We start from the raw sequence: 16,372 nt of genomic DNA, 5'->3' as shown, positions 1-16,372 counted from the left end.
TAGGATTTATGATCTCTCATGATCTTCAGTTATGATAGATTATCGATGGAATTGTTCAGTTCAATCCTCGCCTCGGCAAATGTTGATTTATGTTATATCATTTTGAGTTGATTTATGTTATATCATTTTGAATTCTGAAGGTGCAACTTAAACCTGTAGGGATTTAAGTATTTGAAGTAACCTGGTCAGCTGATTCCTCTCATGCAGGCAGAAGAGTAGAGATCACAGAGCTGGTTGAGATGCAAAAAACCGACAGGCACAATGCATTGTTGGCTGTCGAAGAAGAGAACATATTTGCGAGGAGAATCCAAGAAGATGCAGCCTGGCTGTGTTCCCAAGCCAAGAATATGAACGTTGAGAAAAGTGAGAAGTACAGGCAGGGGAACAAAGGAAGGTACATTGGTACAAGGAACAAATGCACACTACTGGTTCACTCTTTTTGGCATCTTGTCATGTTCATTCTTTGTGAGCTCAGAGTTAGGTTTTGGAGGCCAATGTTGCAGCCAAGAAGACTTAGGAATCATTCTGACATCACAAGCATTCTTTGCCAAGGCAGTGGGTTTGGACCCCCAACCCCACCAAAAAAAGCCAATCAACGAAGAATTATAGATGCTTTTCTTTCAGCTGAAGCATAATGAAAGTAATCAGATTAGTTAACATTTTTGAGCTCTTGCATTATGTTCGAAAATGTTTTCCTTCAAATAGAAAAGGCAAAACATTGTGTATGATATATCCATCTGAAATTAATGTGTTTTTTTTTTCAGTCATCCAAAACTGAAAAGAATACATGAATAGTGCATATAATTTATGACAATTGAAGCAGATTTGTTGAAATTTTATTGATATTGATAATCTTTATAATGTCAAGGATATTTCATACATTTTGAATACAATATTATGAGAAGGATATGTATGAAAAGTCCTAATATTAGGAGGGATATACATGTTCATTTCCCAATAATAGATAAGTAAAATCTCGAATATTAAATAAAATAAAATGTCAATAATAAAGTTGCACGTTACTATATGTATCAAAAGATCAAAGAACGCAAAAAAAGAACAGAGAAGAATTCAATACCCAGCAAAACATGCTGCATTTGATGACTTTTGGTCACTGAAGAATGCTAATCGGTTGCATCTCAAAATAATAATCCACATATCTCCAGCTTCGAACAAATGCAAACCCCTATATTCTGCAGAACATTTCCAACTACGTTTAAGATCTCATCACAGATCATTAGAACAGGCGTGAAATTGAACACAGTACCAGTTTCAAAAGCTGCACAGAAGACTTGAATGATCCTCGAGAAACTTGGTTTTTGACTAGTGATATACCTGGATCCACACATGATAGAGATCGCAAAATTAATCATCTTTGATCTGTTAAGTCAACATTGCATATTGATCAACTCTCCAAATTATTGATCAAAGTTTCTGATTTCGAACTTGACATGGGTTCTGGAATTGGCCAGCTGTAAAACAAAACACCAAACGTAAGGGTCCAACAGCATAAAGATCTTTTATTCTCAAATGCAAATTTGCCGCAGGGATGAGTATCTCATGCATGATCACTTCCTGCAATAAAGAGAACAAATTATAACATTTGCAACATTGGTTTTCCATTTGAATATATTGATATAATAGTTTAATGCGACATAGAAGTTGATAGAAGCTGGTTTCTAGTGACTTCCAATTTATAACAAAATGATAAACCGAACAAAATCAATTCATAGAAGCACACTCCACAACTACAGAACCCTTCAATTGCCATACAGGAATTTTCCATTTCGGTAATTTTGATATAGACAATAAAACTTAATTACATCATTACAACAATAGTTATTTTCAGTCATCACAGGCAAGGGATCACCCTACTCTCGGACATAATTAAATGTCTGACATGAAGAACATAAAAGTGAGTTCGACATACCTATTACTGTTAAGTTTAAGAATTGCATATTTCTCTCTAAATTCAAACTTGCATGCATATATACATATGCTCCAAATTTTAGTGCAAATTAGACACAACAAAAGGGGTGAATTGGCATACCTTTCCATGTAAATAATTAGTCACCAAGCCTATTCAATATCAATATGGTATAATATCACTGATATGCATTGGTATGGTGGGATTAGACCATCCTTGGTTAGCACCACCCAACTAAATGTGGTTCAATTATTACTTGCTCAAATTCAACCAATCTTTCTAAAAGAAAACCTCCAAGGATTGCAATGAACTTGGGAATGGTCAGGTATTATCTGACTCATAAGAGTTATACCTTGTACTGACTACTGGTCACATATCACCCAATACGATGAATGTGCCACTGTGATTACTATCTGCAGTTAATATCTTTACTCCATGATGCAATTAATGCACCCTTTTATACTTAAGTCTATTTATTGGGTACAAATAAAATGGGGAGTGATGTGAGTACTACATCAGCATACCCTTCATAATTCTTCCCCTATCCTTCTTTCATTTATCCATCACTCACACTACTTCTTTCTCTGCTTACAAAGATGAGACAATGGCTTCCTACTCTGGATTTCATACTTGCTGACAAGAAGCAGCAACCAACTCCAGTGATTGGTATTTGGCATGAACCACAAGGTATATTTGTTGTTAGTTTTTTATGTGTGTTTTTCTAATCAAATTAAGAGTATTGTCCAAATCATTTTTAACATATACAGAGTGAATCCTGTGCTCCACATATACTCAGAACCATCGTACTTTCGTCATGCACTCTATACCACCAGGACCAAAGCTTAAGATAACCATTCCAAATCTCAAACCAAGTTAAAAACTCAACTCATCTGTATGTCTAAGTCAGTGAAGATCTAGTTTAGATTCTCGGTTAAGTAGGTCATGAAAATTCATACATTTCGGTCAAAATCATCAACCTGTCCTTTAATTAACCGACTAATTGTTAGCTTAAAATGGTGGAGTTCTCTTGCAAATGGTCGATGACCATCGGTCGAGTTCTCTTCTCAAGATCTCGATGTCTCTTGCAAATGTCTTCACCAATCATCTGTTCCCATACACTAGTTCACATAAAATGTCTATCATCTCTTGTTAGGCAATTTATGACAAAATTTTCAACCTCAGCTATTCATGCAATAGAGTAAAGGAATTCGAAACTTTACTTAGCAATTTTAAATTTAAAAATAAGGAGATAATGAATATTCTGCTTAACATTGATATCATTAGAATTTCTTCTAACGAATACATGGAAGGGCACCGGAAAACTCATTAGAATTTGTTATCATCACATGGTAGCAATCAAACAGTAGTACACTGAGCATAAAATGGGCATCAGTCACAGTAACAGTTTTCAGAAAGTGTCAAAGTCAAACTTCTTGTGAATTGTTCCATGCACCAGTGTTTTTCCACCAGGCCAAATGATTTTATCATTGCTGATCCAATCTCTAGTTTAAACCCAATATCTTCTATCAGTTTGATTCCAATTACGTTAACCGAATCCATGTCTATGAAGATTGATATCATGCCATTGGATCTCCAACCAAATGTCAGGGCACGCATGGGCAAAAGACGCAACTTTCTTGTTCAATCATCAAGGAGGTTTTAGGCGAGGATAAAACTAGCAACCCTGACCCATGAACTACCATACAGAAAGCAATCGAGAAAGAAAAAGAACGCACTAAACTTGGATCGAAACAAAGAAGAGAAACCACCATCAGAAACCGACCTAATTCGCAGCACCAGAGTACTGATCCATGAGCTTCTTGTCCCTCCTCTCCATCGCCACATCCCACACATCATTACCAATATGCTTCGGCTGCATTCGATTCCGATAAACAAAACAACTTTATTCCCACGGCAAAGATCACCAGCATCAAGTCCACCATCTAAAAGGGCAAAAAGAAAGATAGTTGGATCTTACCCTCCCGTGGGCGGCTCTATGGATGAAGTATTGCGCGTTGCCCATCACGCAGAGCATCCCAGCGATGATTCCTAGCGGAAGAACGGCTTCCAACCAGAACAACTTCGCCATCAAGGAGATCTCAGAGGACAAAGAAACAAGGGACGAAGAGGACTCCCTTCCTACCTACCCGATCCGCAATTTGGTGGTGGGCTTTTATGATAATCCGGCCCAAAGCGGCTAATTCAATCCGGTCGGACCGGTTTATTTGTGGCTCAAAAATAAATCATTTATTTATTTTTATTTATCTTCAATCATAATAATTAAGAATGGTTTTCAAGGTTTGGAAATAAACCCAGGAAAAGAAATGCCACGTAGATAATGGTGAAATGTCAAGTTATGGAGGGATGCGGTTACGAGTTGTGACGCGATCCATCTCACCTACGTTCATTTCGGTTTGGAGAAGTTGGGCTTGCCCTGCTCGAGTTGAGACGAGCCTTGATAGGACGCATGTTGGTAAGACATCTTTTGATAGCAGCCCATGCCAAAGGAAGCATCAGCAAGGGTTTCCGGAAGCCATCATGGCACCGTTAGGTACGAGCCCGCCCCCAAAAATTCGGGATGGCACCTCCAGGTACTAAACCGGTCTGAGAACTCGGGACAATGCCACACAGTATTATCTCGCACCGTACGATTGACTCCCATGTATAGATATAAATGTCCCATATCCGGTCAATGTCAAGAGGGACAAGAAAAAAGGAGGCTCACACTTATCCTACTCAATTCTAACTTGTCTCTAATGCAAGGGTTGGTGACACAGCAGCGGTCGACATCATTCACGATATGTCCTAACTCGATGGTCATCTCGGTTATGAAAGGACACTCTTGGACATTCAGAGCTGAACTAAATCGTGTTGACTTGTCGATGTGTGCAAGGTGTATCAACAAACCCCCTTATTACACTATTTACCAACCACCAATAAGATGACATGTTAACGATGAAACTTGATTCAAAAGCTTAATATACCAACAATTATAGGAACAAATATAATAAATTAAAATTTATATTTACAAGGATTGACTATTAAAAATCCCTAAAATAATTTTAGGAATGCAACTATGATTGAGATAAAAGTATATGACATAAACCCAAGTCAATCTGATTTGGAGAAAGATTAGCCATTTGAATCTGAGCCCTCTTAGGGCAAGATAGAACATATTTTAATTTAATTAATCTGAATTAATTTGGTTAAATCAGCCATGTACTTATAAGATCATAATGACAGTACATATATGATCATGAACATTAACATACATGCCGAACTATAGAGATAGCCACAGGCCATGGCGGCCAATTGCCCGAAGCCACACTCAGTCCACTGAATCTACATTTCTATCAGCTCTTGGAATGCCACCATGGCAGAGTCTGGCAGTCCCAGAAGCACGTTCGTGCTCCTCCTCTCCTTCCCATGCGACAAGAACAGGATCACCTCCTTCTCAGGCAATGCCACCGGCCCCGACTGCAGCGGCTTCCCCCACCCGAAGTCCGTGGCGTGGAAAGCCAGCCTGGACCAGGTGGTTATCAGAAGCGTTGAGGTAAGAGGCGGCCTCACTCTGGTCACCTCGAAGTAGTCGATGGCAGACCTCATGTATCCGTCCGTGATCATCCTCACTGCCTTCTGAACCAGTCCCACCGCGAACGAGAACGGCTTCTCGAGAAGCTCCCCTGCATCGCACAAGGCGCTGGTTAGCACGATGCCGTTGCCGAAGTAGCCTTTTGGCAGCGGCGGGTCGAATCTGGACCGGCCGTCCACCGCGAAGAGCAGCTTCGTCTGCTGGTCATGCTCCACCCGCAGGGCCGCCGTGCGAGCCCTCCATACGAGTGCTGACAGAGCCTCGAAGGTGGTGCAGCTGTGAAGGACGCCGTCTCCCGTCGCTCTGCTCTTGAGGTGTTCGATCCTATGCGGGTCGAAGTAGAAGGACTTGTACAACATTTCCTCCTGGTACAGAGATATGGTGAGTGGGGAATCGGGGATCTCCCTGAATTCATGGTGGGGAAACTCGAGAAGAGGCGGATCTCTGGCCTCGAGCACCGTTCGATCCATGAAGGGCGGCACAGAGAGCGGTAGTCCTCGGGCTGTTTCGCACCATGAGTTCACAAACTCCATCGCTCCCAGGCCGTCGAACATGCAGTGGTTCATGGCTAGTCCGAGGATGAACCCCCCACACTTGAACTTAGTGACCTTGAATAGAATTGCATTGTTAGACGGCAAGATGAGAAGCAAATTAATGGAGTCATTTGCATTCTAAGCCAGACCTGAGCTACTAAAGGCGGTATCTCCAGCATGTTCTTGGCGCCTGGAACATCATAGACGAGCTTGCCAAGCATAGAAGGATCAGGCTTCGCAATGTCTCCTATTTGTTCCATCTCGCAGTCTGCTATTGCCTCCACAAACACCGCGCCTTCTCCGGTGCAATCCACAATGAGCTTCCTCTCCGAGCTTACGGTCAGCCTTCCGGCGAGCGGGTAGTAGTGAACAAGAACCTTCGATAATGCTTCCCTGATAACATCACCGGCTTTCTCATTACCTTGATCCGGTGATTTGAAGCAGTAGACTGTTCGAACTATCACCGCGATGTTCTGGTCAAGGTTGGAAAGGAAGTAGAGTACCCTCTCTGTTTCTTTTGCCGGCGGCACAAGCGAGGCTTCTCCTTGCTTGACACTTAGCTGAAACATCTTGGCACTGAGGTTCTCTTCGACGGCAGCCTCTCCATGCTCTGAAACCTGACAACAAATAAAAAAGAAGGCATCAGAGGAATCAGACAAGATGAGATTTTGAATTGTTGAAGCTGGAGCAGTACCATCTCTGAGTGTTTGAGAAAATGCTATGGAGTTCTCAGCACTAAGTTGATGAAAAGATGAGATGCTTCAACGGGGACCGGGAAAGAAACTTTATACAGGGAGGGCGGTAGAAGTTGGTCATGGCAACTGCTTTCTTGACCAAAAGTAGCCCATAAGAAAAGGAGCAGTGTAGACTTGTGAAGCAAATGAGTGAAGGTTCGAAGGAAGAACAGTGAAGAAATCTGTCTCCTCTTTCTTCGGAACATCGTGGTGGCTTGCATGTTGAGTGGGGTTTGGCCACTGGCCTTGGAACCAAATGGTAACATTCTACTCTTTCTGTCATTTTGGTTTGCGTTAGTTGGCCTGAAAAAGTTGCTTCATTCAGATGCTGTGCCCTTTGAGCCAATTCTTCAATACCAATTCACTACCTGTAGTGACTCAACTGGCTAATTGAATTTCAGCACAGAAAAGATTTTCCTTTCTTTGTAGATTGTGAAATGTTAATGATATATCATGTTTTCATGTTCCCTAACAAATCCAAATTGTGTTGTTGTGATAGAAATTATCTTGTATAATTGCTTGCCAAATGCTGATTGATCTTTCGGTATGATGACTAAATGCATCGACACATTAAGCTTGTTCTTGTCTTGCAAACGTTTGTGCCAGAACTCGATTTGGATTCGCTAAATCTAGAAACCCGATAATCATAAGAGCTTAGACTGCTTTAAACCTCCTCTTTCATTTATGACAAATTGTTTTCTTCTTTTCAGATCGAAGAGGTTTTATTCTTTTTCATGATAATCAAGTTAGATAGCCAGGGGCTAAAGTTCCTTTCTTTGGAATTAAACTTATGCCCTAGGCCATTAGCTCAATTGTGCTAGCAAAAGGACCCCAAGATTGACAAATGTTCCTCATAAATTACAATCAACAAATGAAGAACATGAAACACAGAATGTTTTCATTCCTTTTGAAGAGCAATAAATTATCATGATCCTGTTACTGAAAAATGTTTGATGCACATGAGTAAGACAAGCCAACAACTTGATGGTTGGTAACAGGTCAGAGACTTGTTTGCCCTCTTCATTTTGTGGCCCAGCAGAGTCACTGTGAGTTTGCCTGTTGGCATCATCTACAAAAAGTTTAATCAATTAACACTTGGCCTGATCCTTCCAGAATATCTATCTGAATCTGAATCCGAATACAACAAGAAAATTCAATTGATCCAAATCCTGTTGGGAGTATTTTCGACTAATAGCACAAACTGTCTTTTGATGTAAGAATTTGTAGCTACCATGCAACTTATATGTTAAGCTCATAGTTAGCATATGATATTAATTTGTGAATGATATTAATTTATTGGATTCATTATATACCTCAGGTATGGATTCAATGAAGGTGGAAAAGGAAGTGAGAAGAATACCATTTGATTTGCTGGTTCACCTTGTCTTAATCAAGTTTAATAAATGACTCAGACTCAGAGTAGCACAAAGTTATTCCAAGAGTAGAGAGATGGAGCATTTCCTACCTGTTTTCAGATGATTGCAATCGACAAGCACTTATGAATGAAGCTATTGCTAATTCAGACATTTCCTAAATAAATGTCTGAATTAGCAAGCACTTATGAATACTTTTCATACCTGTTTCCACTCATCTGCTTCAATGTGTGAGTGAAGCTATTGGAAAGGCTGCATTGCCTTGAAGACTGGTAGGAAAAGTTCCTCTCAAAACTTCCTATCTACTCTCGTGACATGCAAGCTAAGAGCTGCACTACTTCACAAGAAAGCCCAGTGAGTGACTGCATCATGTTGTCTTCCACCAGCCTCAAGAAACTCAAAAAAGAGCTTGATGAAGCCAGAGAGAATCTAGAAGCATTTTCCTGTATGGGTTACCTTCCTACTTTACATTTCTCTTCAACAGTAATTAATATGTAGCAAACAGTGGTTTCCTTCCCTTGTCCCCTTGCTTGGGACCAGAATACAGCAGTAGCTGAACGAAAGGTCTCATCAAGAAGCCATGTCCCAACTTTCTCACCAAAATCATTTTAAGAGACTTTAATTTTCTTATATATATTTTTATATTTTTAAAAATAATGCTCTGAATACTTTGACATGATGTGGAGTTGGTGAGTCAGAGATTGAACATCATCCATGAGAATTGTGATGGAACAGACAAGAGCAGAGGACACACTCAAACAGTCCATAGTGGTTGGTGAGTCTTCCTCCCCCCACATTGAGATATTCTAATAATGTCGGAGTGTTTCAGCAGGGCCTTTGCACATGTGAGCCATGGAGACAGCAAATGTGAGCTGGTTAGTCTCCTCATCATAAGAAGCAGAAGAAGGGAGCATCCCATGGGCATACAAAAGTGTGTGTGTGTGAGATATATATATATATATATATATATATATATATATATATATATATATATGTGTGTGTGTGTGTGTGTGTGTGTGTGTGTGTACTAAATTGAAGTTGTAATTTTGAAGAAGGAAAAGCCATCACCGCCCATATTTACAGTCTACCCGTGTGTACGTTCTTATTGATTGGAGGTGACGGTGGGCCACGCGAAGCCCGCCTGCTGGTGCGCCTTTCCAAACATTGAGGTGGCAGGTAGGTGAGCGGGTCACGTATGAAGGAAAGGTCATTATTATTCACCGCGACCGCGCACCTACAAGGCGACGCGTGTACCCTTCACGCTCCAAAAATGCTTCCTCCACCTGTTTCTCGGTTACCCGTTTGTTTGCGGAAGAAATCGTGGGTTCTATAGAGGTTCCAATGGGCCCCAGTTTTTTCATCCAATCGAAACTCAGGTAGGTGGTGGTAGGAACGGTCTGTCGAGTCTCGACTAAATGTCCCACTTCTCATACGGCAGAAATATTTCTTCCTTTTCTACTCGTCGACTGGCTTCTCATTTTAGACTTACCCGTGTTTGCACTTCCTTTGTAGTTGGCCAAGGTATCGGGTTAATGCGGGACCCGGAAGGATACGAGGTTGGGTGATTGTTAAGGGGAAGATAGTTGGGTAAGGGAGGTATATACGATTTGATAATATTCCTTAGTGGTCTCGCGTAGCATTAAATACACCAAAATATAACTCCCAACAATTCCAGCCAACCGAGACTCCGCTCTCGCCTGCTCTCTCTCTGTCTCTCTCTCTCTCTGCCGTCTTCGCCCCTCCTTCCACCCTCCCTTCCCTCTCCTGGTAATCCTCACTTCCCACCTCTGGCTCTTTTCTACTTCAGTGGAATCTTGTGTGGTCTCGCGAGTCGCAACTGTTGGAAAGATTCGGATTTGTTCTTGTAAGGTCCTCTTGCAGTGGCCTCCGTCCCAGTCGCTCGTTCCTATTTTCTTGAATCGGTGATCTTTCCACGATCCTTTCTTGTTGTAGGTTTTCCTTTCGTTTTTGTATCCCCTTCTTCTTTCCAATGGTTTTCTTGGGTTGGATCTCGCATGGATCTCTGTTATTGGGGCGTGCGCCAAACCTCTTGGGAGAACGCTGGTTGTCGCTTTCTCTGAACGCTTGGGGTCTTTATGGTACATATCGTGAGCATTTTTTTTTGGTGGTCCAAATATCTTGGGAATCTTGCCGCATACAGAGCCATTGTGGTTTGGAGGAACAGTGTCAGATCTCGAAAGAAAAACGAAGTCTTTCATCTGAATTTTTGAGGTTTTGTCGGTCACATTACGCATATTGTCGCTAAGTTAATAGTGCCATGAGTGGAATATGTATCTTCCATCCTGTGCGCTCTGTATGCACCTCCCATGTGGGTTTGGGGACTCTTTTGCGTTTGATACTGACATGCATATGCTTTACTGCTATTATAGTGTTAGTTGGTGTTGTTCTAGGATTCGAAGTGATTTGCCTTTTCCTTGTTTTGCTTTTGTTGGAGTTAGTCCTCAAGTGAGTTACTGTACTTGATGATTCTATGTAAATAAGAATGACGCCTAAATGGGAGACAGATGCCTTCATTTGATTTACCTTTTATGATGATGCTTAATTAAATTAAGATACATGTTTTGAACTTTTGTCATCAAAACAACATATTGAGGGGTGCGACTGGCACTATAGTAGGGAAAAGATTAAAATTTTATTCCAAACACCTCTCAGGTCCACTATTTGAGAAGAAAGTTGTTAGTACCACCATATGTTCAGTGTTTTTCGTCACCAATATTTCTCTTGAAGTTAGCATGTTCTTCTGTTGTGGGGAATGGTTGTTGCTTTGTTAGATTATTTGTACCATGGTCTTTCTATGGCTCTTAAGAAGAAAGTCTTATGCTTGTTTCTGAAGAAAATATTTGATACAATCTTGATGCATGCTTAACCATAGCCATATCCAATAATCTACATTGTTCGGAGTGAGAAGGACGGAAATAATAGAAAACTGCATCTATTTTAAGGAGTGATTCAAACCAGAGATATGGTAAAAATAAATCTGTTCAGTCTTAAACCATTTGCATTTGCTGTCTTTGTTGGGCAGGCCAAAAAGCTCTTGTGCTAGCTGTTACTATTTGCCATACCTATCTAGAACAGCTAAATGCTAATATCATTAGGTAGTTTTTTTTTTCAACCATGAAAATTAATAAAGATCATTACAGCAACTATGAAAAGTTCTGTAACGATCAATTAAGAAGATTCATGCATAAAAGCAAATGGCAGGGAAAGATCCTAGGACTAGGTTCATGGTGTTCTGATTGGTTTTTGTATGTTACATATTGTGTCTTGCATATACGTGTTTGCTGGTTTGGTGACTTTTATGTTCGTGGTGTAATTAGTGTGTTGACTAATATCCTGTTAGCAAATCCTTCTTAAGATTTTAAGTAATAGATACATTCCTTGGTTATTACTTCTTGAAGAATATGTAAGAAAGGAATCAGTCATTGCCTTTGGCCAATATTGATGTCATATTATTGTTGTTGTTTCCAACTTTTTACCTGCCTAGAAGTTTTTTTTTTCCAAATTTACATCCTAGGCAAATGTTGGCGTACATGAGACTTGAACTTGGATAAGCCAAAATGCCACATGATGTTGATTTATTAAATTATATGGTTAAGTAGTTTTATAAAGCATTGGATTTTCTGAGGATAGAAAACTGTTTCCAAAGTGTAATCTATGTCCTGTATGCATGAGCATTCACAAAGGTTTGCACTGAGTTTAGAAACATTTGCCGTATGAAAAGGCTGCACTAGGTAAATTTTAATCATTTGTTTAAAACTTTTCTCAAAGCCACCAACTAATGCTGTCTCTGAGAAAACCATTCGACTATCCAATTTTAGTTTGTCAGGATCTTCCATTATTCTCAATTCTAAGTTTTGAGTCTATCACATTATTATGTGATTTGCTGAAAAATCTGACAGTAGCTTTCAGAAGTGATCAGTCCTCTACGGAATTAGCTTTTTTTTAACTACACCAAGATGTTTAGTAGCTCAAACTCATTATCCTTTTTTAACCTTGGCAAGACTACTCTCAGTTTATATTCAGTTTGTTCTTTTCTTATAGGCACCCAAATTGTTCTTGCTGGTATGGTTAAGGATTGCACATCCGGAAGCCAAATATTTCAGGCACATTTTTATCATCTGAAATCTGCAAAAATATTAACTTTCCTTTATTCAGATTTTGCTTATACCTTTTTTGAACTGCTAATATGCGGCTGATTTACTTGTGGTGACTCATATCTGAGCAATTCTTTTGGACGTTTTTAGCATATAGCATTTATTCAGACTACCCAGACTGTGTACCTAGTTAGTCAGTGTTTATTGCAATACTTCCATGCAGTGCAATGGATTAGATTTTTGTTTTGGTTTGAGCAACTTGTTTTTAACATTTTTCCTTGATCCAGATTGAGAAGGTGAAAATGTCTGGAAAAGCCCTCAGAGACCTTAACGTACTCCCATCATCTGGATTGGATAAGAATTCAGATATATCCGGCAAGGGAAGTTTAGCCAAGTCATACATTGAGAATATCAATGACAATGGGCATGAATTGCAGAAGAAAAATTGCCCCCTTTTCTCTGCTACACTAAATAAAGTTGATATTGTAAAGAGCAATGGACTGGAAACAGTAAATACAGAAGTTGAGTACATAGACTCGGAAAACCTGGCTGATATAGCAGATGTGGATGCAAGTTTTAACGTATGTTTTGATACTTAAAATATTTTTGTTTCTTTTTCTATTATGCCCTAATATATCAATGCATTCACCATGGGTCTACTAAATAACTTGTAGATTAACTTTTGTTTTGTGCAGACACTGTTAGCTAGGTTAGACTCAAAGGACTGGGTATCTACATGTGAAGCACTCAATAACGTGCGCCAGTTTTCAATATATCATAAGCAAAAGCTGCTTGAGATCTTGTAAGTTCTCTACTCCAACCCAGTGTAAAAAGCATCATAGACTGTAGTTATTTTTTGGTATAAATAATAGATTAATTATTGCTTAGCTCAAAATTATCATATTTTAGCTGCTGTTGTTTTAAAAACTTTTTTATTGTAGTGGAGCTGTTATCCGATTGATTGTGAAGTCACTGAAATGTCCAAGGAGTGCTGTCTGCAAAACGGCTCTCATGGCATCTGCTGACATTTTTAAGGCTTACAATGATATAATTATTGACTCAATTGATCCCTTGGTATGTTCTATTCCTTATCTTCTACATAATCTTATTTTTCTGCTGGTTTCCTGTACTAAATACTCTTAACACATATCTGTATCTTTCTTTCTTCAGCTTGTCCAGTTGCTACTGAAATCCTCACAAGACAAGCGCTTTGTTTGTGAAGCTGCTGAGGTAGCTTTAGTATCAATGACGACTTGGGTCTCTCCCACGCTGTTGTTGCCAAAGTTGCTGCCTTATCTTACGAACAAAAATCCTAGAATACGAGCAAAGGCATCTATGTGCTTAAGCAGGAGTGTGCCTCAACTTGTAAGTCATCTTTCTTTTCAGAATCTCAGTTGCTGATTGGTTCAGCTACCTGCTATAGAATAATTTTGCATACAATAAGCACTTTGTCGTTAAAACACTAAATTAAGGCTGAAGCAGATTCAGCTCTCTTGCTTGAATTATTGGGTCAATGGCAATCAGTTAATTTTGGTCCACTAGATTCCATTTGGATATTGGAGGTTATATATAGATAACCAAAGTGTAGTTTTATAGAATGTCAAAAATTCTTCTCATTTGGAAAAGAGACATCCAAATAAGTATTTGTTTTCAGACTACTCTACCCTATTAATCTCATCCTGCAATATAATAAGCTCAAGTACTAATAATTTGTAATCCACAAAAAATATATTGCAACAGTGACTAGCTGTTAATATCCATGAAAATTACTTCAGTTTCTTTTTGTGTCCATGCACTCAAGACTTTCTAACACGCAACGTCTTATGCTGTTGCTTGTTTGTCTTAGTTTGTTTACTAGATACATTCCATACAATGTCAAAGGCTTGCTCTCAGGATCTTAGTATTGTCACCATATGCTGCATGATTCCGAATGAAGCATCCTTTACTCTGAAAAGTTCTTTTCAGAGATCTATAGCTATTACAGACTTGAAGCGAATGACCGTGAGAAAGAAGAATTGGGACCATCATTCTTTGTTTAGCTAGGCTGGAAGCCTGTTACATGAAACAAGAAAAGATGTATAGCTATTACAGTGTCGAGGAAGATAATGATGAGATAGTCTGTGACCTTATTCCTGTTAAGTTCTGGTGGAAGCCTAGTATATTAAACTGGAACGGGAGAGAGGTGGCTCTACATTGTATTAAAGCTGTTGTGGAGCTTGATACAAAAAGGTATTTTAAGTTGTGGGTTCTATATCTGAGGTAGAGTGAAACCAATTGGTGATGAACTGCTGGAGTCTAGTTGATCATGCAGCAAGCACATGAATCATGGCCATCTGGTACATGAACTTTGATCATGTGGTTCGTGGAGCTTGATCATGCAGCAAGCACATGAACCATGACTATGTGGAACATGAACTTTGATCATGTGGTGCATAGAGCATGATCATGCAACTTATGAATTCAGTAATTCAAGCATGGTGATACATGTGATTTACCAGTAGTGATACAAAGTCATGTAACTCTTCAGAATCTTTTTTTCTTTTTTGCTTCACAACCTAGTGGCAGCTTTTCAGATTCTGCACTTTGCTATTCTTTATTATATATGCATATAAACCGAACCTCTTTATTATCTAAAGCCATTCTTTTTCTCCATTCAATGAGTTTTTTTTTTTCTTTTTTCTGCATAACCTTATCGCCACATTACCATCGACATACATAGTGAAAGCAAGTCGGCATTCTCATTCAAGGGTCATGTTTGGTTTGTCTATGATATTATTACATTAACCTATACTCATGAGTTGTATCATGCAAAGCAATGATGTTCAACCAAATATATGGTTGTTTACAGGGGATGGAGGGGATTAAAGCATATGGAATTGATAAGCTAATCCAAATTGCAGCTGCTCAGCTCAGTGACCAGCTTCCTGAATCAAGAGAGGCTGCTCGGGCGCTTGCCATGCAGCTGCAGGCCATCTATGTCGATTCTCAAGTCTCCCAGTGTGAGGAATCTGTAAAGTTGGTGGATGCTGATTCATGGGAAGCTTTTTGCCACGCAAAACTGACACCTTTGAGCGCTCAGGCAATTCTTCGTGTCACGGCTACCCCAAAAGAGGGTCTTGCAATGAGTTAATAGCTCAAAGATGATTCCGCCTCTATGCATTTAATATTTTTGTAAATGCTATGACCATAGAAGAAAATATCAAGGAGGCATTTTGTAAAATTGATCTGATAACTTGCATTCGAGTTACTTTGTTGTATAGATTTCAGTAATTCTTTGTTACTTGTATCGTCGTTGCCGATGTTGATTATGGTATAGCCATTTTGGCGATGATACTTACATCGGCCATCTGCCTCAATTTTTATTAAGGCTTTCAAGTGCTTAAAGTTTCATGATTGGGAAGAAGTATGCAGATTTTATCTTAATTAAAAAAAAAACTTTCATGAGTATAAGGCTCTAATCATTTTTTTATTTTAAAAATTTATTATATTAAATGATCGATGGAGACAAACTCTAATTATACTATTAGCATTCTGTTAAATAATAACGCAGCATTCTGATTTGTTATACGATAGCATGGAAGCAGATGAAAGTTGCATTTCCTCAACATCATCAAGGCACTCCAACGCATGCAGAAATCCGAATACTAATAGACGGGAGAAGAAGGAACCCAACGTTGCGGAGATGAAAGGAGGAACCCGGGGGAGCAACCTCGGTGTCTCACCTCCTTCTTCCTCATGGTTCTTCTATTCAGGAGCAAAGATTTGCATGGCGCTTGGCGTCCCCCATGGCCGCAGAGACGAGAAGAGGAACAACCGTGACCGTGTTAGCGGATATATAACCATGTTTCCACCAGCAGTAAAACCTGGTCATGCTACCGCCTTTTCATGGGGCAAAGGAGGACGACAGCTTTTCGGACTCCGTTGGAGGAAACGTTACTTTTTTATTGCGAGTCGGAGCAAGAAAGATCAATACAGGTTATTTTAATTCCAGCATCAGGTTATTTAGGTCCTCCTGCTTCGAGAGGCATCAGAGGCATATGCAGAGCTTCCCGTGGGAGTAAATGGTGCACGAGGAGCTCTGGTACTTGTCCCCCAGGA

At 39.7% G+C, this 16,372-nt stretch overlaps 3 protein-coding genes across 10 annotated transcripts; 1 reads left to right on the top strand and 2 right to left on the bottom strand.

Moving 5' to 3' along the window:
- Positions 1-961: 961 nt before the first annotated feature.
- LOC135594628 (NADH dehydrogenase [ubiquinone] 1 alpha subcomplex subunit 1-like) lies at positions 962-4,082 on the bottom strand. Of its 3 annotated transcripts, XR_010480156.1 has the most exons (4): positions 3,906-4,079; positions 3,711-3,800; positions 1,336-1,575; positions 962-1,193 (listed from the first exon to the last, which is right to left on the bottom strand). XR_010480156.1 is itself a non-coding variant. In XM_065084992.1 (3 exons), exons 1-2 carry the CDS (start codon positions 4,014-4,016, stop codon positions 3,711-3,713), a joined length of 201 nt encoding a protein of 66 aa, XP_064941064.1. In that variant the 5' UTR covers positions 4,017-4,082; the 3' UTR covers positions 962-1,472. The 3 variants fall into 3 exon arrangements, 2 of the variants coding, with proteins under 2 accessions (XP_064941064.1, XP_064941063.1); XM_065084992.1 differs by having other exon boundaries at positions 962-1,472; positions 3,906-4,082; XM_065084991.1 differs by having other exon boundaries at positions 962-1,575.
- A 1,014-nt stretch (positions 4,083-5,096) lies between these two features.
- LOC103969516 (omega-hydroxypalmitate O-feruloyl transferase) lies at positions 5,097-6,992 on the bottom strand. The gene is made up of 3 exons (XM_009383068.3): positions 6,747-6,992; positions 6,202-6,669; positions 5,097-6,127 (listed from the first exon to the last, which is right to left on the bottom strand). Exons 1-3 carry the CDS (start codon positions 6,747-6,749, stop codon positions 5,270-5,272), a joined length of 1,329 nt encoding a protein of 442 aa, XP_009381343.2. The 5' UTR covers positions 6,750-6,992; the 3' UTR covers positions 5,097-5,269.
- A 2,798-nt stretch (positions 6,993-9,790) lies between these two features.
- On the top strand, positions 9,791-15,554 carry LOC103969515 (uncharacterized). 6 transcript variants are annotated; one of them, XM_009383067.3, is made up of 6 exons: positions 9,791-9,926; positions 12,562-12,855; positions 12,970-13,076; positions 13,216-13,348; positions 13,445-13,639; positions 15,123-15,554. In XM_009383067.3, exons 2-6 carry the CDS (start codon positions 12,577-12,579, stop codon positions 15,402-15,404), a joined length of 996 nt encoding a protein of 331 aa, XP_009381342.2. In that variant the 5' UTR covers positions 9,791-9,926; positions 12,562-12,576; the 3' UTR covers positions 15,405-15,554. The 6 variants fall into 6 exon arrangements, with proteins under 6 accessions (XP_009381342.2, XP_018674388.2, XP_009381340.2 ...); XM_018818843.2 differs by having other exon boundaries at positions 9,833-10,023; XM_009383065.3 differs by having other exon boundaries at positions 9,833-10,081.
- Positions 15,555-16,372: the final 818 nt, after the last annotated feature.

The sequence above is a fragment of the Musa acuminata genome, chromosome BXJ1-10 (genome assembly GCF_036884655.1).
Source record: "Musa acuminata AAA Group cultivar baxijiao chromosome BXJ1-10, Cavendish_Baxijiao_AAA, whole genome shotgun sequence".
Taxonomy (NCBI): Eukaryota; Viridiplantae; Streptophyta; class Magnoliopsida; order Zingiberales; family Musaceae; genus Musa; species Musa acuminata.
Note: the sequence above shows the minus strand (reverse complement) of the source record. Positions and strands in the feature narration are given on the sequence as shown.

What these genes read in the sequence shown, in the direction of transcription:
- LOC135594628 (XM_065084992.1), bottom strand. Translation starts at nt 4,016, where the DNA reads ATGGCGAAGTTGTTCTGGTTGGAAGCCGTTCTTCCGCTAGGAATCATC. An exon ending in ATAGAGCCGCCCACGGGAGG is followed by an intron (nt 3,801 to 3,905) that starts GTAAGATCCAAC and finishes AATCGAATGCAG; the next exon opens with CCGAAGCATATTGGTAATGA.
- LOC103969516 (XM_009383068.3), bottom strand. An exon ending in TACCGCCTTTAGTAGCTCAG is followed by an intron (nt 6,128 to 6,201) that starts GTCTGGCTTAGA and finishes ATTCTATTCAAG; the next exon opens with GTCACTAAGTTCAAGTGTGG.
- LOC103969515 (XM_018818841.2), top strand. Translation starts at nt 12,245, where the DNA reads ATGGTTAAGGATTGCACATCCGGAAGCCAAATATTTCAG. An exon ending in ATGTGGATGCAAGTTTTAAC is followed by an intron (nt 12,856 to 12,969) that starts GTATGTTTTGAT and finishes TGTTTTGTGCAG; the next exon opens with ACACTGTTAGCTAGGTTAGA. An exon ending in GCAGGAGTGTGCCTCAACTT is followed by an intron (nt 13,640 to 15,122) that starts GTAAGTCATCTT and finishes GGTTGTTTACAG; the next exon opens with GGGATGGAGGGGATTAAAGC.